The following is a 26,260-nucleotide window of genomic DNA, read 5'->3' on the forward strand; positions in this document are numbered from 1 at the left end:
GTGGGGACCACCTCTCCCGCCTATCACCAGCCCTGGAATTCCTGAGTTACTTCCTTCTGCCCCTCCCCTGCATAGACAGCCGGGGCCAGATTTGGCTCACCTCTGTGCTCTGAGCCCTGGCACACAGCTGGGCCCAGGCTGGCAATGAAAGCTTATTGAAAGAATAAAGTTCTACATCTGCCAGCAGAAGGAGACAGATGACACAGACAGAGAGACGAGCCAGAGTGAGACCATTCAGAGCTGGGAGCGGGGCAGGCGCACAGAGGTGGGGAGGGCAAAGCCCATGGGAGGCAGAGGGAGCGGCCAGAGGCCTGACCCACCTGGCCTTTGTCCGGAGCCTCGTGGACCACCCGGCTCCTGCAGCCTGCGTGGCAGGGCGTGAGGTACTCCACCCGAGCGCTGGAGTCACAGACAGGGTTAAAGTCGTCTGACGGGCAGGAGCAGGGCTCCGTGCAGCCTGGAAACAGCTCCAGCCCAGGCTGAGCACTGGTGGGAGAGAAGGCCGGCAAGGTTGGCCTGGCTCTCCCTCCCTCAGGCCACGAGCCAGGGCTCCCTCAGCCCTGAAACCTCCCCTGACGGCCATGGTCAGAGATTTCAGCTCCACACAGAGGTTTTTCACTGTCAGAGCTGCTCCATGACAGGCAATTGTGAGCCCCTTGCAGTGGAAGCTGCAAGAGGCCTCCAATGGGAGAAGTGGGGAGCAGAGTCTGGACCAGAGGCTCTGAGACCCCCTTCCAGCCCCAAGACCCTACAAGTCTTTGAGCTGCTTCTGCAAACATCTCTGCTCCTCAATGACCCTTTCTTTTAGGGAACATGAGGTAAATTCTTCTCAGAATTTAGTCTCAGATGAAAAGTGCCTTTATCTCAACGAGCTGGACTGCTTCCTTTTCTGGGAAAATTAGAACTGTATGTGAGGGGCCCAGTCAGAGTATCTGAGTAGTTGTGGGATCTCCGACCTGTTCCTGCCTCTCTCTGGCCTCAGTTTCTCTGTCAGCTCTGCAAGTTCCCCTTCCCATCGCCATCCTGCAGTCTCACGACCTTTCCCTCACTCTCACTGCCCTGTTCACTGTCTAGGGCACATTTTAGACCCACCTGAGTCCCTTCTGGGGGCCTGCCCCCAAGTCCCAGGAGTGACTCCACTCTAGTCTGACCGGGGACAGGGATGCCCAGGGGCAGGAGATCAGAAGGGAGGTGACTCCACCTCTCTGAGCCTTGCTATCCTCATCTGTGAAATGGGGATAATGGTAAGACCCATCCCGGAGATCCCGTGAGGGTTTAATAATACGGAATATGGGAGGAGCTGGACGTGTAGGAGACCCTCAGTTCTCAGCAGCTGTTGGTACCATTAGTTGTTCTGGAGTTTGAGAAATTCTCAGTTTGTTCAGTTGGTCCCCAAAGCCTTCTTCAATGAATTATAACCCAAAGCTGAATAAATTGCAAGAATATAGATGAGAACCTGGATGAGATGAGATGTCAGGGTCAAGGTGAGAGGCTTCAGAAGAAGAGACAAATGAGGCATGTGAGGTAGGCTCACTTTTTCCCATTTGCTTTTTTAAAAAATTGTGGTGAAATATTCATTTACTTTTTACTCTAAAAATCATGAAAATGTCCTGGCTCCCTCGTCAGACCAGGGGCTTCACGAGGGCCTGGCTGAAGCCCCACCTCGGTGCCTAGAACAAGGCTCTGCAGACAGAAGGACCCACCCTGGACCTTTGGGAAAAGGAGAAGGGACAGGGAAGGAGGGGAGAGGGAAGGGAGATGGGGGAGAGGTCGTCGAGGTGGGAGCTGGGACAGAAGGGGCAAGGGCTGAGCATTCCTGGGCTGAGGCCCCCGCAGTCACACAGAAGGAGCCCCAGGTGTGGAAAGTTGGCCCCTGGGTGGAGGGAGGAGATGCCAAGGGAGAGGAGAGTACAGAGCAAGTTGGGGGTTCTAGCTGGGTGTTGGGCCAACCTAAGCCTGGAACAGTTTCCCAGGAAAAACAAAATCATTCCGGAGAAGAGGCAGCAATGGAACTTCCAACACTCTCTCCAAGACGGTTCCCGGGGGAGAGGGTCTGTGTCTATGGAGGGCTGTGGGCAGAGTGGGGGAAGGAGAAGGGAGATAGGCATCAGAGGCTTCCCCCCTGGAGGGTAGAGGCAGGTGCTGCCCCACAGATGTGGAAAAGAACTCTGGAACAGCAGAATTTTAGCTCCCAGCCTCTAAGGACCAAGGATCTCTGAAGTCTCCAGGCCAACTCCTTCCCAGGGCATAAGTCCCCTCTGCAGCACTCCTGATAGGGGACTTCTTACCTGTGCCGTCCACATAAGTGGCCTTGTCCTGCCTCATCTTCCACCCCGCCCCAGGCCTAAGCTGTCCTGCCCACGAAGTCCCGTCCCTACCTAGGGGTGCCTGACACCTTCCCTGGAGCATTCAGGAGACAAGTCCCACTGTTCACAGCTGAGCCAAGCGGGGAGGGGAGGGGAGGGGAGATTTGAGGTGGGGGGCGCCCCGCTGATCTGGCCTTATCTGGGCCACCCCCTCCCATGTCCCTGGCACCCTCCTGCAGCTTTTACTCACAGGCTCTTGCACGTACTCACCCAGGCTGGTGGTTGATGCCTGCAATCTGGTGGGTAGAGCAGCCCATGAAGAAGAGGGGCGTGCTGAGAAGCAGGCAGAACAGAGCCCCCAACAGGCAAAGGGTGCCGCAGTGCATGGGGCCCAGGCGGAGGCGCTTGACCAGGATGCCCCCCACCACGATGCCCACGATGGCCAACGGGATGGTGAGGCAGCCTATGAGCAGGTTGGCATAGGATGCTGTGACGGAGAACTGGCGCTCCAGGAACTTGGGCAGGAAGGTGGCCATGCCTGCCACCATGGACGACATGCACACCTGGGACAGGACCACCAGCAGGAAGATGGGGTGGCGCAGGGTCCGCAGCATCACCCTGGGAAAGACTGTTGGGGTGAGGGGAGGGAAGGTCAGAGTGGACTGGCCACGCCACGTGTTTCCGTCCCATCCTGCCTGTTCAATTTGTTCCATTCCTTCCATCCCATCTCATTCCACTTAATTCTGTTGCATTCAGTTCCATCGCATTACATTTGACCCTTTCCATGTAATAATATTCCGTCTTTGAAATTCGGTTGCTTTCCATTCCACTGAGTTAGACGGCATTTTATTCAATCGCACTTCTTTCCACTCCGTTCTACTCAAAATGCGATTCCATGTAGTTCCCTTCTATACCATCCTATTTGATTCTGTCTCATTCATCTCATCCCATCTCATATCTTCTGTTCTACTTATTCATCTCATTTTTACCCCCACTCAGTCCTTTCCATCCTGTCCTGCAATAGCTCTTTCCAAGCCAACCCAGGCCTTTGTTTTCCCTTCTGTGTCCCCAACATGGGACAGCGCCCACTCCCCTGATTTCCCCATTCCTAGTTTATGTTTCTCCACAGCACTTTACCTAATATACTACACATTTTACTCATTTAGCCATTCTACTGTCACCCCAGCAGAATGTAAGCTTCATTTAGAGCAGAGATTTTTATCTGTTGCGTCCATCATTGAATCTCCACAGCCCAGGGTATATAGTAGTATACTTATGGAATGAGTGAGAGAATGAATGAACGAGAGAATGGATGAATGGACATACAGACTAATAGGTGATCAAATAGCAAAATGTTGGAGCAGAACCTAAGACCTCCAGAGAAGGTGGAAGCTGAGCAGGCCTGGTGCTGGGCAGCTTCTTGCAGGTAGGACAGAGGTAGGGTCTGAAGAATGAGAGGATCTGGAGAGGTGGAGGGGAAGGAATTCCTATAGGGGCGCAGCCGGGGCAAAAGCATGGAAACAAGAACAGACGAGACGGCTCTGGCTTTGAAGCCCTCCGCTCCCACGCTGCCTCCTAAACCAATGCCTGTGTACAGGTCTCCCTCGCTGCAAGTCTGCTAAACTGAAGGGCACATGACATTGGGTTGGTCTTGAACTCTGAGCTTCAGGGCCTTCATCAGCAGGGGTAGCCGAGGTGACGGACCAGAAGGCTTTGTGGGATTTTCTCTCCACCAACAACAAAAGAGAAAGATGTGTTTCTGCCCTCAGGAGGCGAGATGAAGTTAGACATAAGGTATGAGGGAGAGAGGAGAAAAGGCCTTTCTAAGAAGAGGCATCGGGGCTTCCCTGTCGTGCAGTGGTTAAGAATCCACCTGACAGTGCAGGGGACACGGGTTCGATCCCTGCTCCGGGAAGATCCCACATTCCGTGGAGCAACTGAGCCCGTGTGACTCAGCCGCTGAGCCTGCGCTCTGGAGCCCACGAGCCCTAACTACTGAGCCCACGTGCCACAACTACTGAAGCCCGCATGTCTAGAACCAGTGCTCTGCAACAAGAGAAGCCACCGCAATGAGAAGCCCGGGCACCACAACGAAGAGTAGCCCCTGCTCCTGCAGATAGACAAAAGCCCGAGTCCAGCAGCAAAGACTCAACACAGACAATAAAAAAATAAAAATAAAAAAAATTTTTTAAAATTAAAAAAAAGAAGAAGAGGCACCAGAGGAGCTTTAAACACTTGCCAGGCTGGGCTGGTGGGGGGAGATGGCCATAGGCTCCTCTGGGCCGAGTGGGGGTGAAAGCGGGGCTCCCTTCAGTTCCTGCAGCTGCAGGGCCAGGGAGTTTCTGTCCTCAGAGCATGGCCAGCCAAGCCAGCTGGTTCCCTAGCCCCCTGGGCCTGGCCAAGAACTGTTTTCTTGGGCAGGGTGGCTGGGAGCTGGGGCTGTGGAATTCCCCCTCTTCCTGTCCCAGGCCTTCCTCCTGTCCTCGGTTCCTTGCCACACACGCAGCGCACTCAGCGGCACTTGGAGCGGGGAGGGAGTGACGCCGGGCCTTCACCCCAGCGAGCTGCCCCAGCTTCCCTCCCTCCTTGAGCTGTCCTGGCCAGGAGCAGCCTGGGCTTGGCCCAAGCTGTATGGGTGACCTCATGGTGCAAGCAGGGCCAAGAGAGGGCAGGGACTCGCCCAAGTTCGTCTAGGAAGGTCTGGGCCAGGCCAGGAGTTGCTGGGAGCTTCCTGGCTCCTCGTGTAAGGGTCGTTGTCCCTTCTATCCCTCCACTCCCACCCCGTCCTGCGTTCCCGTGCCTCTGGCTGCCTGACTCCAGAGGGCTCCATCTCATGGACTGTTTCCGTCCCATTCTCCTGTGCTCATCACTGCAGTACACTTTGTCCCCATCCTCTATCTCTCTTCAGCATCTGCAACCTGTCCCTAGAACAGATGGAAAATTTCTGGAGGGCAGGGCTATGCCTTTAGTTTAGATAAGGATGCCTGAAGGGGAACTCCAGGGCTGTCTCTAGCTCAGAGACTTTCTTTCCCACTAGACAGGGGCTTCCCTTAAGTCAGCACAATGTCTCCTCCCATCAGACAAGCCAGGGCCTCTGTCCACTGAGAGACTATGTCTCCCTTATCAGACAGGGGCCTCCTCCAGCAAAGAAGCCAGGTCTCCTCCATTAGACAAGACAAGTTCTCCCTCCATTCAGGGACTATGTACCTTCCATCAGACAGGAACCTGTGTCTCTCCCATCAAACAGGGCCTCTCCCAGCTCAGGGACTATGTCTCCCCCATCAGATAGCCTTTCCTTAGCTCAGAGACTGTCTTCCCCTGAGTTTAGGACTCCTCCAGCAGAAGGACCATGTTTCCTCCTCCCTCTGCCTCCCCACTGGTCCTAGGTGGTCAAGGCCAAGCCTTTGGATCAGACTGGCACCTCTGGAGCTCAGCAGAAAGCCCAGAAGCCAGGGTGGCTGACCAGCCACAGGGCCTGTGCCAGCCATGCCTTGGTCTCCCCTAGGATCATGCAGGAGCTGAAACCATCAGAGATAATCTGGCCCAGGACACCTGCTCCAGGATCCAGTTTCAGCAACTGGCCCCAGCTTTCCTCTGGGCTGAAGCCAAAGCAATGATTAACAAGCTCTTCCATGGAACAGCACACTAGGGCCTTCTAGCAGCTGGGGGTGACCTGAGGTTAGGGAGTCTAAGCCCTTGCCTCTAGGCCCAGCCTCTTGGGTTCCAGGCCCCCCTTTCCCTGAGAGTACTGGAGAACCAGGGGCTAGATCACTGGCACCTCAGCATCAAAACTTAGGCCCCAAGAAGTGGGCCTAATTAACTTCCTATTGCAGAATTCCTTGGGGATGGGGGGTGGTTGAAGCAAACTCTGTGCTTATCACCCTCCTAAACCACAGGCAACTCAACTTACTGTCCTGGGATATGGTCAGAATTATAACAGGAGGGCAGGGGTGATGACTGAAAGAATAATTGTATCGTATCAATATAAGCACACTTTTTTAATCCATATGAAGGACCTTCCATTCATCCTCCCATTTGAGTCTCCTAACCGTCCTTGAGAGAGGCAGAGCAAGGATTACTGACCCAATCTTTCAGATGAGGAAACTCTGGTTAGAGGAGGAAAGTAACTTGTAAAAGATCGTACGCGGGTCAGTGTCAGGGGCAGACCTCTGAACCGGGTCTTCTGACTCGCTGTCCAGTGCTCTGGCGCACCACAGGCACTCAGTGTTTGTGGGATCAGACCCTTTAGAAAGGATGGTGTGGTCACAACATGGACCCTGGTTATTGATCAATGTAGTTCATAGTCTCAGGGTCAGAGTGACATGGATCTCACCTCTCACTGTACAGATGGAGAAACTGAGGCCCAGAGAGGAGCAAGGCCCAGGACAAAAGCCCAGATTTCTGGACTTCAGCCCAGAGCTCCTTTGGCCCATGCCACAGCCAAGGACTTTAATAAAAATAAATATTTACTGAGAGCCTCCTGTTTGCAGGCTCCATGGTGGGAGGAGAAGAAGGGTCAGAGGAGCCAGCACAGGCCCTGAGCCTCAGGAGCTCACTGCTTGGTAGAAGGGTTGGACAGTCCAGATCTGAGCTGACACAGGAGGCCTGAGGTTCGGAGGGCCTAGAGGAGAGAGAGCCAGGCTGGGGGAAGGACAGAGTGGTTTGACCTAGAGGGACAAGAAAGATTTTAACAGGTGGTGATAAAAAAAAATGATGTTCCAGGCCAAGGGGACCCTTTGAGCAAAGACTGACCAGGAATATATGGTGCTCATGAAGGGCCTGTAGCTGTGGAAGGTGAATCAACAAAGGCTGGAAGGGCTGGATTCTGTACAGTCCCATGTGCCCCTCTGGCCCCACCTCTGGCCTCAGCTCACTCACCTTTGATAAACTGGATGACAGTCAAGTCTGGGGCAATCTGGGCCAGGCCATCCTTCTTCTCTGGGGACTCCCCAGGGCTCCGCTCAGAGGAGGCGTCCTCACCCTGGAAAGACACACGGCCAAGGGCAGTCAGCTGGGGGCCAGGCATTCTGCTCAAGGATGCTCTGGGCTGGGGAAGGGAGCTCTGGGAGAGGAGAGGGCGGGGGTCTGTCACTGCCAGCAGTGTCCCCTTTGTTCTTCGCCCCGTAGATACTTAAGTAGTTTTTGAAAAAATGGATGAAATTCCAATGGTTGAACTCTGTCATCACCATCATTAACATCGTAATAACTGACATTACCGTGAAAATTCCCACCGTAACCACCACCATCATCATTATTCTCATCACCTTAAATATCACCCCCATTCGCATCACCAATATCATCATAAGTAAACAACCAATATAGTCCTTACTATTGTCATTGTCTCTGTCAAGGTCACTAATTGTCTGCGCAATCTCACAATCATTATCACATCATCACTGTCACCTGACCCTTCAGAATCACCAGCAACAACGTCATTATCGGAATCACTAATATCGTTATCGCCGTCTCTCACATCACTGTTCTCCCTACCACTGTCTTCACCACCACCAGCAGCATCACCAACTTCTATCCAAGGTTATCGCCACCCCGCTATCTTCAGTTCCGTATCCCTCATGGCTGTCATCACCTGGAGAGTCACCATGAGCAGGGGCCTCCAGCGCCCATCCTGTTCCATCCTGTCTGCTGCGACAGGAAGGGAAGTGGGTTGGGAGAGCCAAGAGGCAACAGCCCTCTCCTCCTTTTGGATGAGTCAGACCACACCCAGAGGGGATTCCTCAGCCCTGCGACCACACTATGAGGAAGCTCCTGGCTACCCTGTAGTGTGCCCCTCCACCTAGGTGAGGATGGCCTCTGTGCAACTCCTGAAAAAAAGGTCTCTGATTCCAGAAAAGAGAAGACTAGGGGTGATACAATTATGGTCTTCTGATTGTGCCAAAGAGGGAAGGAAATAAAGATAGATAATGGTTAATGGTTACTAAGCACTTACTACCATCCCAGTGCTGTTCTAATGACAAATCCATTAACTCATGGAAACCTCACAGCAACTTTCTGAAGTAGGTACCATTGTAATCCCTATTTTTCAGGAGATAGAACTGGGACACAAAGAGATGAAGTAACCTGCCTGGTCACACAACTAGTAAGTGGTTTGGCTAGGATTTGAACCCCGACAGCTTGACTCCAGGGCCTGTGTGGGTTTGGCTGGTTTACCCTAAGGGCAGGGGGAACCAAGGCCCTGAGGGAACAAGCACTAAGTGCTGGGTATTCTGCCTGCCTTACTCCAATACAGCAGTGCTTTCAGGCAGGTACTATTACTGTACCCATTTTTTATATGAGGAACTAAGTCTTAGAGAAGTTGCTTCTGGCACAGGGTCATTCAAGTATAAGTGATCAAGTGGGGTCTGATTTTACTACATTTTTCTGTGCAGCCCGAGACCAAGACTAGAAGCAACAAGTTCCATGGAGAAAGACTGAAGCCCAATGTGACGAGCAGCTTGGATGAGCCTGCCCTGGGAGGAAGTGAGTTCCCCATCACTAGGAGCATGCAAGCACAAACTGACTTCGCCCTGGTCTGGGGTGCTATATACCATGGGGAAGGGTGGGTTGGGCTGGAGAGCTCATCTGAGGTCTCTGGTTCTGCCTCTTCTCTCCCCACAGAGCCTCTGTGAGGTCCCCATAAGCTTCATCCTCTGGCTGGTGTCTGACACCTTCTCTTCTGTCTCCCATCTTTTTTTTTTTAAGGGAGCACATACTGGATCTCCCCACATTTCAGGACCTCCACGAGGGCCCCCACCCTGGGAGTGCCCTGTTCCAAGCCTCTTCCACCTCACTTCCAGGTGTTGGCTGGCTCAAGGCTGGCCCTGCCCCAGCAGGGAAATTCATTCAAACATCCGTTCAAGTGTGTTTGTCCCCCGTGGGCTTCTCCCTTCCTCGTCTCTACTTTTTATTCCAGCAGGTACTGGGCTCTGGGTTTCCTGGCCTCAGGGGAGGTTCGTGGCAGGGCAGAAAGTCATGGTTGCAAGATTTTCCTTTCTGGCTTTTGCTTCCAAAGCCTGATGCCATTGAGAAGATTAATCTGGGCATTCTGGGGGGTGGGGAGGGGGGCTGTGAGGAGAGGGAGAGGAGAGAGGGGTTCCCTGAGAAGCAGGAAGTCACATAGCCTCTGCGACAGTACCCAAAGAAGCAGTTCACTTCTGAAGGGCAGGCTGCAGAAGGACTTAAGGGGGCTGGGTCCCCATGTTCCCAGTCACATGGAGCTTCTCAGCTCCTAGCAGGTTAAGGGGGACCACATGGGCCAGGATGGATTGAGGCTTATACCTGCTAGGGGTGCGGTGGGGGTGAGGATAGGACCCCCCTGGTGCCTGGACACCCTGTAAGACCTCAGGACCTTTGCTTCACCTTGGTGGGGGAGCCCTGAGAAAGGCTGAAGTTGAGTTTCCTACTGAGCCAGGAGGATGGGCATTCAGAGTAGAAGTTAAGTTGATTTTCAGAGAAAATAACTATCTATCTTATACACACTTAGGGTCTGAGTAAAACCTTGTTCTGTGTCTCTCCCTTGCTGAACTCTGAGCTCTGCAAGAGGAGGGACCACGTTTACCTTGTTCTCTGTTGAAACTCTGTTGCCTAGCACAGGGCCTGGAGTGAAATAGTGCATGTCTGTGAAACATCTATGAAAAGAAGGAGTGCAAGAGATGGCTCCCACAGGCAGTGGGTGCAGGCAACGCCAGGCTCTTGGAAGGAAAATGAGAAGAACATCAACGGGAGATGCTATAGTGCTGGCAGCAAGCTCAGAGATGGCTGCTGGTTCAAGGGAGGGCAAAGGGTCCACACTGAGCCCTCAGGGCCTAGCAGAACGGAGACTCCAGGCATGCCAGGCCACTGGTATGTGGGCTGGTGGCCCCTGCTCCAGCCTCACTGGGACCTGCAAGGGAAGGAGACTTACACGCCACACAGGAGCAAATAAGTTGTGAGGTTAGGTAATGCCGACTAAAACCTGGTACTTGCCGTCTGCCTCTACAAGGATTAAATCACAAACCGCTGTGACCGCCGACCTTCAACATCCCCTGAAAGGAGTTCAGGGTGGAGACCAGGAATATGACACGCTGTGCTCTGGGAAAAACTGGCAGAACAGGCCTTCAGACAGTTAGATATTTTCAGGAGAAGATTTTATGAGCCCAGTTTGTGCATCTCCTCGTATCTAGAAAAGCACTAAAATCCTTCATGGTGACGTCTGCTCCTAGCAGCAACCTTCTACAGAAATGTGTGCTTGACTGCATGTACCACACCTCCTTCCCCAGCTTCACCAAAATCACATACATACCGACCTTCCCCCCTGCCTCTTTGGAGCAGTTTCTCAGAGCTATCTGAAATGCTGTCTCCCAGGCTATAGTCCTCATTTTGCCCCAAATAAAACTTAATTCACAACTCTCATGTTGTGCTTTTTTTTTTTTTTCAGTCGACAGTAACTTGCACAACATCACACAACTGGCAAGTGGCAGAACTAAGATCTGAGCTCAAACCTGCCCGAGTCGAAAACTTACACTTTATGCACCAAGCCCTGTGAATCAGAAGTCTGGTGCAGGACTGGCGGAATCAGGAGGCACCTTCGTGGGGTGATGTGAAGGGGCCTGACATCTGAGTCTTGCTTCTCTGGATGAGGCACTGTGGGTCTATTATTCATTTATATCTCAGAGCTGTGCTGTCTGTTGCAGCCACCAGCCGCATGTGGCCACTGAACACTGGAACAATGGCCGGTCCAAATTGAGACGGGCCGTAAGTGTAAAATACACATTGCATTTCAAAGACTCGGTATGAAAAAATGGAACGGAAAATATCTCACAATTAGTTTTTCATAGTTATGATATGCTAAAATGAGAATGTTTTAAATATAGCGGATTAAAGAAAATTCTTCTTAAAATTAATTTCTTTTCCTTTTGAATGCGGCTACTAGACCATTTAGAACAACATTTGTGGCTCACGTGATATTTCTTTTGGATATGCTGCCTTAAGGAGAGTTAGAGAATCTCCTTACTCTGTTCTGAGTCCTAGCCAAGCTGTGAGAGAGCGTGTGGGAAGGTCCAGGGTCCCGGAGCAAGAGGGGTGCTGCCCCAGGAATGGAAATAAGAAGGGTGGGGGATAGATTGACAACCTCCTAGGTTTCCTATCAGGGAGAGGCAGTCTTGCCCTTCAGACAGGCAATATCTTGTGAGTTCCTTGCCTGGGGTTCCTTGTCCCCAAGTAAACAGTAAAAACAACCACAGTGTCAGCTGCTGCCACATGTATAACCCTACGTGGTCTACACTGCACTTTCACATCCACCCTATCATTTAATTCCCACAACGGTCTGGTGTGGGGACGATTACTGCACCTATTTCACAGAAGAGGAAGCGGAGGCCCCCAAAGGGCAAGTGTCACCCAGGGAGCAATTGGCAGACTAGGCTTTATTACCACCCCCTGTGCCCATATTGACCTCTGGGCTTTGGGGACGGGAGGGGAGGGACAGACCTTCAGGGGTTGCGGGGTCAGGAGGGCATCCAGGCAGAGGTGAGCTCTGGGATTGGAGAGATAGGAAGGGAACGGTTATTTGAAACAGGGACATATACTAGCAGAAGGGCAGGGGTGGGAAGAGAGGTGTCTGGGAGGTGGGAGGAACCAACTGACGACAGCCAAGAACCTCTCGGGAGAGGAGCATGGCGGTTCAGAGGGCCAGGCGGAAGGACTTGGGCTTTCTTCTGTGGGTGCTGGGTACACTGACCTCCAGCCCCTGTCTCTGTGCTCTCCAGAAGTTTCCGCCTCTCTCTCCACATCTGTTTTGAGGACTCCTGACTAATAGTGGGCTCCAGAAACAGGAATTATCGAGCCTCTGCTCAGAGTGGAGCTCAGAGTATGACCAATCTGGGCTGTTTCCCCAGGTCAGCATGTCTGGGCTGAGGGAGCTGGTCAGAACTTCCTCTCTCAGGCTGTGTGCTGAATGCTGCAGCCCGTGGGACCCGGGACACTGTGTGGTCCAGCACGAGGAAGGTCCCACTGCCTGTGGGGCCTCAGGGGGCCCAGGAGCTGTCCTTAGAGGAAGCTGGGTTTCTTGAAGGCTCTGGGCCGGGGCTGTGATCCCAGCCCCACAGAGCCAGCGCTGACCCTGATGGGTGATGTGGAACTCTCTGCCAGCCCTCGGCTTCCGTCACATCTGGCCCCAGGAAGCAGCCACAGGGATGGGGTTATCTGCTTAACTTCCTACCCTCTATGCGAGGGAGATCGTGTCTTCTAGCAGAGGTCCTGGACATCTGAGCTTCTCTGAGGGAACGGTGTGCTCCTGGCTCTCTTACAATGGGATTCTTGCAACTGCCACACCTCTTTTACCTGTGGCTACCAGAAAGCTCAGGACCCAATAAGTGTTTCAGTGAGTGGTCTTGGTCTTGATTGAGTGACTCAACACAGGCCCTGCGATGGTTCTTCCTGGGCCTGAATCCCAGCTCCACCTTTCACTAGCCATTCCACCAGGTTATTTAATCTCTCTGTAACTCGGTCCCTCGGGAGTAAAACGGGGGTAATAGCTATTCCATAGGTGGGTTACAGGGATTAAATGGGCTATTAATACAAAGGGCTTAGAACAGTGGATGGTACAGAGTAGGCGGTACATGTTGGCCTAATTTCTCACTCTCTTACTAGTACTGTACATGTATTTGGTGTGAGCCCTATGGTATATAGTGGAAGTAGGATATAGAAAAACATCTAAGAAGAAAATTGGAAAAAAAGGTAATTTTTCCTTTTAAGAGCTGGCCTAATCCATGCTAAGAACAAGCACTTCTGGTTCCTGAGCCCGCATGTCAGGTATTGAACCACCCACCTCAACACTTTGCCCCATTTCCTTCTTACAAACCCCCCAAAATATAGATTGTATGGTTATACCCATTTTATAGATTTCAGACTTAGTAAGTGACAGAGTCAGAATTTATACCCGGGTCAGGACGGTGCAGACAAAGCTGCTGTCGGCCCTCCTCCCTGCCACTAAGCGATGCCTCCAGCGCAGACACTAAGGAAACGCTTACACGGTGCCTCACGGGCCAGATAGGCTACCAAACACCTCTCTCCTTTAGCCTCAGTCTCCTCCTCTATCATTTGGTGGTACTGGACTAGACCAATGTTTTTAAAACTGGTTTTTGCAACAGAACCCTTTTCCCAAGTGAAATCTCACTCAAAAGACTGGTAGAAAAACATCGAAAAGTAGAACTGGTCTGATTGAAGTGTGTGTGTGTGTGTGTGTGTGTGTGTGTGTGTGTAGGAGAGGAAGGTTCTTAGTCCTGCTGGGGAACCCCCCCTCTTCAGTCACCCTATGTTGGCATCCTCTGGGTTCTGTGGGGTGCAGTTTGAAAACCACTTGAGCAGATCACTCCAAAGGGCCTTCCCGCCCCAGTGTATGAGGAAGCTCTGATCTACACCAGGCCAGGGAGAGGAAGGCTCTCTTCAGACCTTTGGGGCCAAGACCTGGCCTTGTACAGACGGGTGCAGGGGGAGGTGGTGATGGCCAAGCTCTGGGCACAGCCTTGACCCTCTCTGGCCCTCAATCCCTCTGTCTGTAAGAGGGAGGGGGTGTTGAAGTGGACGATCACACAGGTCCTTCTACCTCAGAGAGCTGAGGTGGGGTGAGGGTGGAGTCACAGGCTTGGGTCACCTGGGATGGGGAAGGAAACAAGAGGGCTCCCAAGCTGGCTGGGAGGGCTCTGGAGGCAATGCCAGCAAGGGAGAGACTCCAGGCAGAGGGAAGACCTGTGTCACCCCAAATCTCACAGGGGCTGCAGTGGGAGCACAAAGTCCCAGGGGAACAGGGTCCTTCCGCCTGGGCAGACCCCAACAGATGGGCCCTAAGTCCTAGGTTTTCAAGGCCATTGCCATTGCCCACTCTTGTCCCCATCCCTGAACATTTTCCCAAAGAAGCACATCGAGGTTAATGACTAGGAGACAATGGATTTCATAGACTCAGGCCAAAATTGTAGCTATTTAGAAATGTGAATTTTGGGAGTCACACAGCATTTGAGGCGCAGAATCTTAGAATAATAGAACATAAATACTCGAGAATCTTCAACTACTAGAAACATAGAACTTTAAAACTAGGTAATATTCTAATCCCAGACTCTGGGAGATACCCCAGAATAACAGACACTGAGGCTGCTGGGAAATATGACAGAGGCCAGTGGTGTTCAGAGTCTGGGTGGGGACACAGGATCTCCAGGGGATCTCTTCTCAGCCCCTGGTCCAGCCTGAAGGGTAGCTCAGAAGGGCCTAAGGAGAGCACAGGAGGGCTGCTGGCTGAATGGGATCCTACAGTCACAAAGCTGTATGGGCCCAGTTGACCTGCTAGGGAGCCCCTAAGAGACCATCTTTACTCTATGGGCTCTGCAGAACCATGTGCCAGGAGCCCGGCGGCTTGACAGGACCTTAGAAACTGGCTAATTGTAGACAGGGAGACTGAGGCCTGAGAGAGGTGAGGCCTGCCCTGGTTCACTTCTAGAAAGACGTCTGGGTGGCCACCTGAACTCTGAGGTCACAGACACGTGGACAGAGACAAAGGCAGGGAAGCAGAGCTCCTGCCCCTCCCATGCAGATATGGCCTCCCCCATCCCCCATTCCATAGTCTTTTCTGTGGAGACTATTAATCCCCTCCCCCCTGGCAGAGAACTCTAAGCACAGGCCATGGGAGAAAGCTGAGCTGTCATTCAGTCATCCTCCGTCTGTCTGCTCCTGGCCTTCTTTCACTACCTGAGAGCTCCTTGGGGCAAGGGCTGTGGGATACACCCCTCGGTCCTCCTGTAAAAGTGCTCATGTACAGCCCCGTAGGCAGGGAGCCACTTAAAGGAGACACCAATGAACCTGCCAGAGGTAGCAGACTTTGTCCAGTCTTCTGCGTATTGTACAGACAGGGAGACTGAGGCCAGAGACCTCCTCCGGGTCACGCAATCCTTATATAATCTACCACTATCTCCTGGATACCAGTAAAAGCTGCATTTACTTCTAGGGGGGTATTTGGAGGACCCCTGAGCCTGGGAGGGGGTGCTTGAAGGGACTTCAGAAATAGTCCCCCACTTCACTTTCTCCCCTCGCCTGTTCCGACTCCCCATGGAAGACACACATCCCATGTATGAGGACCTGGGCTTTCTGGCTGCCAGTTTTGCCTAATTGGGCCCTTCCTCCTGGTCCATCTCCCTCCCCATCAGTGGCCTGAGTGGGCTGGGCCAGCCCAAGCAACTGCAAGCAGACCCAGCCTAGGCAGCCTCAGGAGGCGGGGGAACAGTTCCTCCCACATCAATATTTATTGCCTGAATGCTGCTGGAAGCAGATCATGTTCTCAGCCTTCGGTTCTTTTTTAAGAACCTCTCACCGCCTTCCCTCCTCACTCCCCATCCCCGATGTGCTGAGAGAATGAATCCAGACAGCCAGACAGGTTCACAGCGAGGGAGCCAGGGTTTCAAGTCATCACAGAGACACAGCTCTAAAAATCCGAATCTCTGCATCACAGCAGCTTCCGCTCAAGGAATAGTGCACTCTCCGAATCCGAGGCACGCAGAATACTGCTCCAGGAATCTAAACTCAGCATCGTACACAACAGAACAGAATGGGGAAGTGACTTGCTCAAGGTCACATGACCGAGCCCAGCACAGCTGAGGCTCAGCCTTGTTTCTTCCAACTCTTCCACCCCATGGCCCCATGAACTTCTTCTCTGTTCAAATTCAGAACAGAGAAGTGCCGCTTCTCTGTGGCAAGACCCAGCTTGGAGACTGTCCGTAACTGGCAACCCAGTCTCTTCCCTTCCTTCCTCTGTGATCACCCTTGCTTCTAAGAACTCTTCCCCAAGTTCCAGGAATTTCTTCTCATTCATATTTTGGCGTGAGCTAGGCAGAACCAGGAAGGACCATCTGTGGTTCCAAGCTGTCTTCTTCCCCTGAAACTGGTCTCTCTCCAACGTCTGCCTTGCCCGCCTCTGAGCCAGCATCAGCCCTTCACTGCCTCTGGATGCCCATCCCATAGAGCAAGATCCAGGTCTGTGTGGTCCCCCTCCTGCGTGGCCCTTTGGACTCATCCTCACGCCCTGCCTTACTGCCAATGCACTGGTTCCTGCCTGGACCAACACCACAGCTGTCACATCGATCTCCCTGCCCCCAGCTGCTCTCTGCACACTCCCCTGTCCCTACCAATCCCTTCTGTTCTTAGCACCTGGTGGTAAAGCCGTAGGACTCCCTCCAGGGCTACCCACTGCTCTTGAAGCTGGAAGGCAAGCCTTTTTGTGTTCTGGCCTCTGCTGGCTGTCCCAACATCAATTTTCTTTGGTCCCCCCCAACCCCATGTATATTATAGCCTCTGCTGCAGCAGCGGGTGGGAGATGGGCTGGTGAAGGCAGCCAGGTGTGGTGTCAGAATGACTTGGGGTCAAGTCCCAGCTTTTCCAGGCAGAGACATTTTCAGCCCTTCCTCTTAGGCCTAAATTTTCTTGCTCTAAGGATGAGGCACTATCTCACATTACAGTAAACATTCAAATGCACCAACCTGCAACATTAAATTGAATTATTCTTGCTGCAAAATATTTGACAGGATTTTTATAAATTGTCCCTTTGAAATTGAACTACTTAGCAACAACTAACTTCCTTAATTTATGACTGTGATTTCTCAAAATCCTGGAACAGAGGTCCTAAAACTCTTGTAAATAAGGGTGTTAGGAGAATCTTTTGATCTAATATTTAGTCTTTGATCCCGGTTCCTGACACAGAGCTCCTAAGATCTTTGTAATTTCCTGAGTGGTAAGAGCATCTGACACCGAGCCCCGAAATCCCTTGGAATTTCCTGGTGATAGGAACGTCTTTTGTTTTAATGAGGTGACTCTGGTGGGCTCCTGGATGAGGGCTGGTCACCAGAAAGATCAAGCCATGATCGGAAGCTTGGAACTTTCAGCCCACCACAGCCCCCTAATTCTGCAGAGAGGAGAGAGAGGCTAAAAGGGAGTTAATCATCAATCATGCCTACGTGATGAAGCCTCCATAAAAAATGCCAGTAGTATAGGGTTCAGGGAGCTTCTAGGTTGGTGAACACAGCCAAATGGGTGATGTACCCAACTCCACAGGGACAGAGCTCCTGTGCTCGGCACACTCCCAGACCTCGCCCTATGTATCTCTTTATCTGGCTGTTCATCTGTATCATTTACCATATCCTTTATTATGTAATAAACTGGTGAACATAAGTCAGTGTTTTGCTGAGTTCCGTGAGCCACTCCAGCAAACAATCAAATCCACAGAAATATTACGTGGGGACAGGTGAAACAGGAGTGTTTTTCCTTTATACTCCCAGACTTGGGAAAAAAGAAAGTCTAATGCACAAATTTTCGGAATGTAACGAAATGTGTATGAGTGTTATGAAGCTGACGCTAGTGACATACAATTGAGCTTTTATAAGACATTTCTATTTCGTCTTCTTTTGTATTTTAGAGCCAATTTATTGTTTTTCAGGCCTCGTGTTTTTGTGGGTCCCTGGAAAACTTAGAGGTCCCTGGCCCAGAATCATCTCTCCTGCCCAGTGGCCTCACATGGTCCTGCCTTCTCCTACTACCTGTGACCTTGAGCACATCCTTGCACTTCCTGGGCCTGTGCCGTCCTCTGAGGAAAGACCATGAGCCTCGCAGAAGAGTTCAGTGAGATACCCCTGCAGTACCTCGCCAGTTACTTAACAACTTATCTGTCTCTTAAAGAGACTCCGTCCTCAGAGTCTAGGCTATGCCTGGTTTAAGTAAGGGTGGAGACCACGTGCTGAGCCCCAGGGTCCAGCCTGACGCCTGGCCCCAGGGAGGCACTCAGTACATGTTTGTCCCCTCACTGTCCCTGAAAAGGCCAGGTTCATTTCTATAGCCAAATCCTTTGCCCAGGCTGTTTCCACACTGAGAATGCCCCTCCCTTTCCTTTCCATGCTTCTGCACGTCCTTCATTGTCCAGTTCGACTCCCCTCTCTTTAGAGAAGCCTTCCCAGACCCTCCTGCAAACCCTCCACTTCCTCCCAGTTCTAACATTGCTATAGCACGTTCAGAATCTACCAAACACTTTAAGCAAAAAGCAGAGAGGCGGTAGGGTAGTGGTTAGAATGAGGGGAGTAGGCTCAGACAGGATTGGGTTCTGCTTCCAGCACTGTCCTTGCTGGTCTCGTGATCTTGGGTAGGTCACTTCCATCTCTGGCCCTCGAGCTCCTCAGCCGTGGAGGGGCAGGAAATACACACTGTGCAGGGATGTCGGGGAGATGGCTTTGCAAGCTGTGATGTGCAGTGCCCAGGAGGGATGGAGTTTAAAGTTATCAAGGAGGACAAGTGGGTTGGGGGTGGAGCTTGGACTAGAGTGGGGCGTGGAGGGGGCTTACTTTGCTGACAGGTGGGTCTGAAACTGCCAAGACCTTTCGCCGGAAGCGAAGCTCACGTTTCTCCTTGGGCATCTCCTTGGGGAAGAAGAAGTAGGGGGTGGCAGCCAGGGCCACGGTGCCAGCGGAGATGAGAAAGCCCAACCACCAGGCACCCACCCATCGGGGGTCCTTTGAGGTCAGGCTGATGCCACCTGGAAGAGAAGACCATGCGATATTAGGGTCAAGGTGGGCTGTCACTTCTTGGCCACCACCCTGGGACTGGCCTCTTGAGACATGAAGTGGCCTGTGCTGGGAGTCAGGAGATCTGGGTTCCAGTTGTGCCAGTTAGTATATCCTGTGTGACCTTGGGCAAGTCCCTGACCCTTCCTGGGCCTCAGCTTTTTCAACTATTAAGGCAATGTGTGTCGTGGTCAAGGTCATGGACTTTGGAAATGGACCGCTGGGTCTGAATTCCATTGCTAACATAACCTTGGGCAAGTTACTTAACCTCTCGGTGCCTCGGTTTCCTCCTCTGTAAAGTACAGATATTAGTAGCACTTACATCATAGGGCTGATGTGAGAATCATAGAAACTAATACATGTAAAGCACTTAGAATAGTGCTGGCACATAGAATGTCTACATGGGTGTTTTCTCTTTGCTTACTGTTACTACTGTGATTATTATTAGGAAACTGATGGCTAGGATGACTTTTGTGGTTCTCAGACCTGCACGATGATTAAAATCACAAGGGTGCTTGTCAAAAACACCTGGCCTTACCCATGACCAGCTTAGAACTGCCACAGGATGGGGTGGGAAGGTGACCAAGGAATCTGTGCCTTTAACAAGTTCCCCACCAACTGTATAGCACAGGGAGGAAAAAAAAAAAAGAAGGTACAATCTTTGCAGGACATATATTAAGTTAATCTTAAAAATGCATTCCAATATACATTAGGTGTAGACAAATACTGTTTGATTCCACTTATACTTGGTACCTAGAAAAGTCAAATTCATAGAGTCAGAAAGTACATTGGTAGATGCCAGGGGCCAGGGGGGTAGGGGTGAGGGTGGGAGTGGGAGGTGAGGAGGGGGAATGGGGAGTTAGTGTTTAATGGGGACAGAGCCTCAGTTTAGGAAGGTGAAAAATTCAGGAGATGGAGGATGGTGAGAGTTGCATAACAATGTGAACGTACTTAATGCCACTGAACTATGCAGTTAAATATGGTTAAAATAGTATGTTTTATATTATGTGACTTTTACCACAATAAAAAAACATTAAAAAAAATTCCCCAGGTGATTTTGATCCCCCTCCAGGTGTAATTAGGGCAAGATTATCCCAGGTGTACCTCCTGACTGGAGTGCCCCCCTCTCCCAACAGACCTCTTGACCCCAAGGCTGAGTTGGGTACCTCCTCCTTCAACAGCGTCTGCAAACACTTTCTAACAATACAGATGCATGATGACACCAACCCCATGAGTGGGGCTGATTCCCAGGTGCTCGATCCTGAGCTCCTCCTGGACGGGGGCCAGAGTACACAGTCAGCACTCAGCAAATGCATCTGTAAAACTGGGGGCAAAGTTGGCTTCTGCACTGATTCCCTCTTCCACTTATTATTCCCCTGGCTTCTGTGCCAGGCTGGTGGGAACTCACACACACAACCCAGATCCGCTTCTCACATACCAGTCTGTGCCTGCAGTGGATATGACCCGCCCAACCCATGCAATCCCCCAGAGAGAAAGAAGAATTAGGGAGGTGGCACATTGGTCCACAGGAATGCCGCATCTGCCTGTGAAGGTGACATAGCTGCCAGGATGATGTCAACAGAGCCAGAAACATACCCCCATCCCCTGTGCTGGGGTGTGTCTGGGAAACTGACTCCTGACTCCCAAGACTGTTCCACTGAGGGAGAGAGGAGTTACAACCAGAGTCCACATTTGGCTCCTGGCCCAGCTTTCTAGAAGGAAGGGAGGTGGGGCAGGGTTATCCCTAGCGACTCTTTTTCAGAGCTGCCCAGGCCTGTCCTGACTGGAGGCACCCGTGGGCAAAAGCCAGAGAACAAGAAACAGAATCTGCCTGTCCATCTACCTGTACATGTGTCACCTGAGGCTTCTAGGGCTTGCTGGAAAATCTCCAGGTGAGGGATGGGACATCTGAGCACCACGAGGCAGAAGGCAGAGCTGGGAGCTCAGAGCTACTTGGTGTGACCAGAGGCAGCTGAGATGCCACAGTGACCTGTTCTAAAAAAATTCCACTCCCACTCCTCACAGAGCGCCAGGACTCTGGGATCCCCAACACTCCTCCCTCCTGGCTGCCTTCGGACCCAGCTTCAGTTCCACTCCTTGGCCCACACTGACCACTACCTGGATCAGAGACCGCTATTCCCCAAACGGTGTCCTCAGCACAGGTTGTCAGGTTCTGAGTGGTCAGAGCTGGAACGGTCCTTAGAGGTCACCCAGTGGATTTCCCATCTGAGATGGCCAATGTAGCTGAGTCCTGCTCCAAAGTTCTCTCCGGCACGCCAGTGTCCTCTCTGTGTCCTGAGGCTTGTCCCCCGACAGATGGGAGTGCCCCACAGGCCAAGAAGAGTATGTGGCCCTGTCTGCTCCACGGTGTATCTGAGCAGGGGGCTGGGGGCCTGGGGGAGCTCAGGCGTGGAACTAGGTGAAGACACGTAACAATAGTGACAACACTTATAACTGTCCATCTGACGGCTCCTTGTAGCTTATCTCCACATTCTCACTGCATTGTGATTACAGCTTTGGGAGGTGGGCGGGACAGAGTGCATCTCAAAGATGGGAAAGCTGAGGCTCAGAGAGGTTAAGAGGCATGTCCAGGGCTTCCCTGGTGGCTCAGTGGTTGGGAGTCCGCCTGCCGATGCAGGGGACGCGGGTTCGTGCCCCGGTCCGGGAGGATCCCACATGCCGCGGAGCGGCTGGGCCCGTGAGCCATGGCCGCTGAGCCTGCGTGTCTGGAGCCTGTGCTCCGCAACGGGAGAGGCCACAACAGTGAGAGGCTCGCGTACCGCAAAAAAAAAAAAAAAAAAAAGAAAGAGGCATGTCCAAGGTCATGGGGTTGCTGGGATTTGAACCTGGGTCCCCTGGCTCAGTGTCTCCTATGAGACCAGTGGTCAGTCAGCTGTGTCTATGTGCCCCCGGGGACAACTGTGTGCTCTGAGGCTCACCTTCCGGCATTCGATCAATGTCCACGTAAAGACGAAGCATGAGGCTGCCCAGCCCATAGGCCATGCCTGGCCCCATCATGGTCACTGCAAACAGGATCCCTGCAACAGGAAGCCTAGGTTAGACCCCTCTAGCCCGGCTTCCCTCTGCAGGTTAGTGCCTGCCCCGCCTCCAATGGGCAAGAGCAGCCCATCTCCCCTGGTCAGGGCCGGAGAGCTCTCCAGGGCTTCTCCGGCCCTTTACAAGCCACATGGGGCAGAGGTCAGGGACTCATACTTAGCCTGACCTGGGCCGTGCCCTCCCTCAGAGCCCAAGGGGTGGGACAGGTCCTCACCGAGGTAGAGGGGTGAGTTGCTGTTGTGGGCAAAGTCATCAATGTAGGAGATGCCAAAGGGCTGAATGGGCACCCCGCCCACACCGAGCAGGGTCTGGGCCGTGAACATGATCCCCACCACGGCCAGATGCTGGACTTCTGTGTAGCCTGAGCAGCTGCTGTTGGATGGGGCTGGGGCTGAGGTTGGGACCTCAGTGGTGGGCACGCACAGGGAGGCCTCAAAGTCCTGTGGCATGTCTGCTGAGAGATGATAAAAAATATTAGGACAATACCTAAGACTTATATAGCACTTACTGATGCAAGGTACTGTTCTAAATGCCCTGTATATAAATCATCTGACCCCTACAACAAACCCAGGGAAGGGGTGCTCTCATTACTCCCATTTTACAGATGAGAAAACTGACGCTCAGACAGCAACTAGCAAGGGTTAGAGCCAGGATTGGAACCCAGGCAGTCCAGCTTTGAGTCCATGCTCTTAAACCAGAGGTATGTGGAAGTGCCATGGCAACAGTGACTCTTAGGTGGAAGGGGTGGGGCGGTCGGAGGAGGTGGAGTTTGAACTGGGTGGAGAAGAACAAAAAAGATTTTCCAGAAAGGGAAGGTGGGGGAGGGTGTTCCAGAAAGAGGTCACAGCACATGCAAAACCAAGAGCTTGAGAAGTTCAGCATGGCTGGCTCACAGAGTGTAAAGGTCGAGGCCAGGGCTGAAGGCAGGGCCAAGCAAGAGAGGGGACACTGGGCCTGGGCTGTGGAGGGCTCTGGTGCCCTTGACCTTCCTTATGGGGAGGCTCGGTGTCAGCTTGGGACACAGATGCAGAGTGCAATAAAGGGAAATTTCTTAAATTAGTACCAGACATTTGTTTCCTGTAGCTCACCAATATTTGCTGAGCAAACTTAAGAAGACCTTCATACTATTATTATCCCGAATGCGGGTGTAGAAGTGGCCTTCTCTCTGCGGCTGGCCCAGCCCTTTCTGGGAACTCTGAGCCATGTCCACCCAGCCCAGAGAGCCACTCTTTAGGGCTGGAAAAAGCCATGTGAGCCAAGGTCAAGGACCTGGACCCTCAACCAAGACTGCCTGGGTTGAAGACGGTGAGACTTTGGCAGAGAGGCCCTTAGCCCCTCTGGGCTCAGCTTCGTCCGTCATCTGTTGAACAAGCCCCCTAGGATGGAAGCTCTACACAAATATGGAATTCAGAAGCAGAATAATTCAGTAGTTCAGAGCAGAGGCTCTAGGGCCAGGCTACCAGGGCACGTCGACTAGCTGTGGGCCTTGGGGAAGTACCTTCTTCTCTGTGCCTCAGTTTCCTCACTTATAAAATAGGATAATGATAACACCTGCTCAAAGGGTTGTAAGCGTTAGGAGTGGTGATTGGTGCCTGTGCACAGTGCCTACTAGACATTAGATATGAGGATTATTATGGGGATCTTTAATAAGATCTTTTTTTTTCCACCCCTGGGTCCCCAGTACCTAGCAGAGGGCCTGGCACATAAATACTAATGATAAGTAATTCATTAATGAGGAGGAACGAGTGAATGAAATAGCCTTGTATGTCAGAGCAGCGTGGGTGTTTGGTGGTCACCAAGTCCGGTCCACCCATTGTACAGATGTGGAGACTGAGGCTCAGGCAGGAGAAGAGGTCTGCTTGGGGTTTCATGGGGAGCAGAAGGGTGTTGTATGGCAGTGAGGGTGAAGGATATGTGTGACCCTGCACAGGAAAATCCCTGTTAAAGTGAAGATTCTGGACGGAGGAATGTGAGGAAGTGTAATTTTTCAGCATCCTAGTCAGGTCTCTTGACAGTTCTCCACCCAGGCCTAGATAACCACTCTGCTTTCCTCCTGGACTTTCCCCACTTCCCAGCCATTGCCTGTGCAGTTCCCTCCACCTGAAATGCCCACCTTCTCTCAACTGCCACCTCCTCCAGCTCACTCCAGCCTCCAGTATCCTTCCCCTACTCAGGGCTCTACCGGCTCCCCCTGGCTGTCTGGTGCTGGACGTTCTGGCCTGCGGCAGAGCTGCCCATGCTCACGCCAACCCACGCTCCCTCGCAGCTTCTCGGGGCTGGTTGTACCTGCTCTATCTTTCCACCCCTGGGCCTGGCACAGAGTAGGAGCTCTGGGGTCTGAGCTGATGGGAGGACAAGGGAGGAAGGATGCTTTCTGACAGCGCTCCTCCCCTGGGAAGCCCTCCATGATGGGGGCTGGGCCGTGGGCTCCTTCCCTGGGCTCCTTCAGTCCTGTTCTTCCTTCCTCACACAATTGATACAATGCATGGGGGAAGGGGAGGTATTGTTTGTTTCCTCTCCCGGACTGGGAGCTCCCAGTAGGCAAGGACTGAGTCCCCTGAGAGGGTCCAGCACAAAATAGGCAGCACTAAGGGTTTCTCGGGTGGACCACCAGATGGATTGTTGAGGGGTTGGTGGATGGATGGGTGGATGGGTAGATGGGTAGGTGGATGGATGGGTAGATGGGTGAATGGGTGGAGAGGTGGATGGGACAGGGAAGGCTGCCTGAGTCGTTCTCTAAGGGACAGGCATCCATCTGTCAAGTTGACTCTCAACAAAATCCCACTGGGCTCAACAGGGGCTTCACTATTCCTGTCCCAAATTCTTTCATGGTTTTATTTGTTCATTCACTCATTCATTCTTTCTTTCATCAATGTCTTGGCTTCTTGTGAAGATTAAATGCATCAATACACATAAAGGGCTTAGAACAGCGGTGCCTAGTAAGTGGTGTGTGATACTGTTATTATTATACACAAATTATTATATATTATTATCCATAAATATTTCCTGAGGACCCACACAGGCCAGGCCCTAAAGTGGGCTGCATTGTAAACCCACCCTCACCTCAAAAATAAAAGCGGTGACATACAAGCAGGCCCTCACCAAGCGATGCCCAGAGGGCCTCACCTCTGCCCCAGGACTACCCACTACCCCACTGCTCAGGGCTGCCTGAGGGACCCGCCCGGGCTGAAGGAGGCAGTGGGGGGTGTGGGGAGGACTAGTAGGTGTTCTGGGAAGCTGGGCCCGTCCTAACCGCTGGAGACCTGGGGCGGGGCCCTGTGCACAGTAATGCAGCAGCTCAGATATACCCTCAGCCCAGCCCCTCCTGCTCTTACCGGGGCTGGTGTGGTCGTAGTGGTACGGCTCTGAGATGAAGTGTGGGACAGCCATGAGCACGCCCGCCAGGGTCACGAGGACAGCTCCATAGCCGATCAGGCGGGGTCGATGTACCCGGCTGCCAAAATAGCTCACAAACACGATCAGGGCCGTGTTCCCCACCTGCAAAGGGATGAGAGGACCCATTCAAGTGGGCCAGAGGGCCGGCCTTGTCGCTATCGCCAATCTCAGTGTTCCCTTCTGTAGAATGGACTGGCTGGTTGAATAAGAATCATTTGGGTGCGTCTTAAAAATACAGATTCTGGGTCCTCCTAGGAAGGTTCCTAGTGTCCCATTAGAGGAGAGAAATTAGAGCAGCATGGACAGGGCTAGAAGTTCAATTTTATTCTAGAATGTGGGTTGGGCCCCGTGTTAGAACTTCTGGGAAGTCATGAATGAGAAACAAATGAAGTCTAAAGCCAGAGGGCTAAGGCTTGGATTCTGAGCCTTAGAATCAAAACCCTCGGGCGTGGGTGCTGAAGGGGACGCACGAGTTCGCAGGGAAGGGCGGCTCACTCCACTCTGCGGCTCACTGGTTGGTGACCGCGGGTGAGGTACTTACCCCTTACCTCCTTGCCGATGGAGGGGGGCAGCATCAGCAGAAGGTCAGTGGGAGGACTGATCCTGGGAAGGACAGTCACTCTCCATTTTATAGATGGGACACAGGCCTAGAGTCAGGGAGTGACTTGCCCAAGACCCCAGGTAATGACGTTCTCTTCCCATCTCTGAGATCTGAGGATGGAGTGCTAAGGAACACCTGGGGACTCGGTGTAGCCCACAGGCCTTGGGCTGGGAGGAATGTGAGACATCACCCAAGGGAGAGAGAATTTCACAGAAATCTACTGGGGGTCAGGGAGAAAGAGAGTGTTCTCAGGACCGTGACCTTTTCTGAGGATGAAAACATCTGTTGGGGAAGAGGTTGGGCACAGCTGGACTCTGATCTCCCAGTCCACCCAAAGCGGA

General features: G+C 52.4%; 1 protein-coding gene across 2 annotated transcripts in view; it reads right to left on the bottom strand.

Moving 5' to 3' along the window:
- The window catches only part of SLCO2B1 (solute carrier organic anion transporter family member 2B1), a 44,898-nt gene that overhangs the window by 11,278 nt on the left and 7,360 nt on the right, over positions 1-26,260 (bottom strand). The window contains exons 4-10 of one of the 2 annotated variants that reach the window (XM_082844849.1): positions 25,258-25,420; positions 22,137-22,373; positions 21,805-21,903; positions 18,647-18,837; positions 7,185-7,287; positions 2,577-2,934; positions 321-486 (exon numbers count right to left, since the gene is read on the bottom strand). In XM_082844849.1, the coding sequence (XP_082700975.1) occupies positions 321-486; positions 2,577-2,934; positions 7,185-7,287; positions 18,647-18,837; positions 21,805-21,903; positions 22,137-22,373; positions 25,258-25,420 (1,317 nt within the window). Of the gene's footprint in view, positions 1-320; positions 487-2,576; positions 2,935-7,184; positions 7,288-18,646; positions 18,838-21,804; positions 21,904-22,136; positions 22,377-25,257; positions 25,421-26,260 lie in introns of both variants that reach the window. The other variant, XM_082844848.1, reaches the window with a different exon arrangement.

Source organism: Leucopleurus acutus (assembly GCF_964270905.1).
Source record: "Leucopleurus acutus genome assembly, chromosome: 8".
NCBI classification, from domain to species: domain Eukaryota; kingdom Metazoa; phylum Chordata; class Mammalia; order Artiodactyla; family Delphinidae; genus Leucopleurus; species Leucopleurus acutus.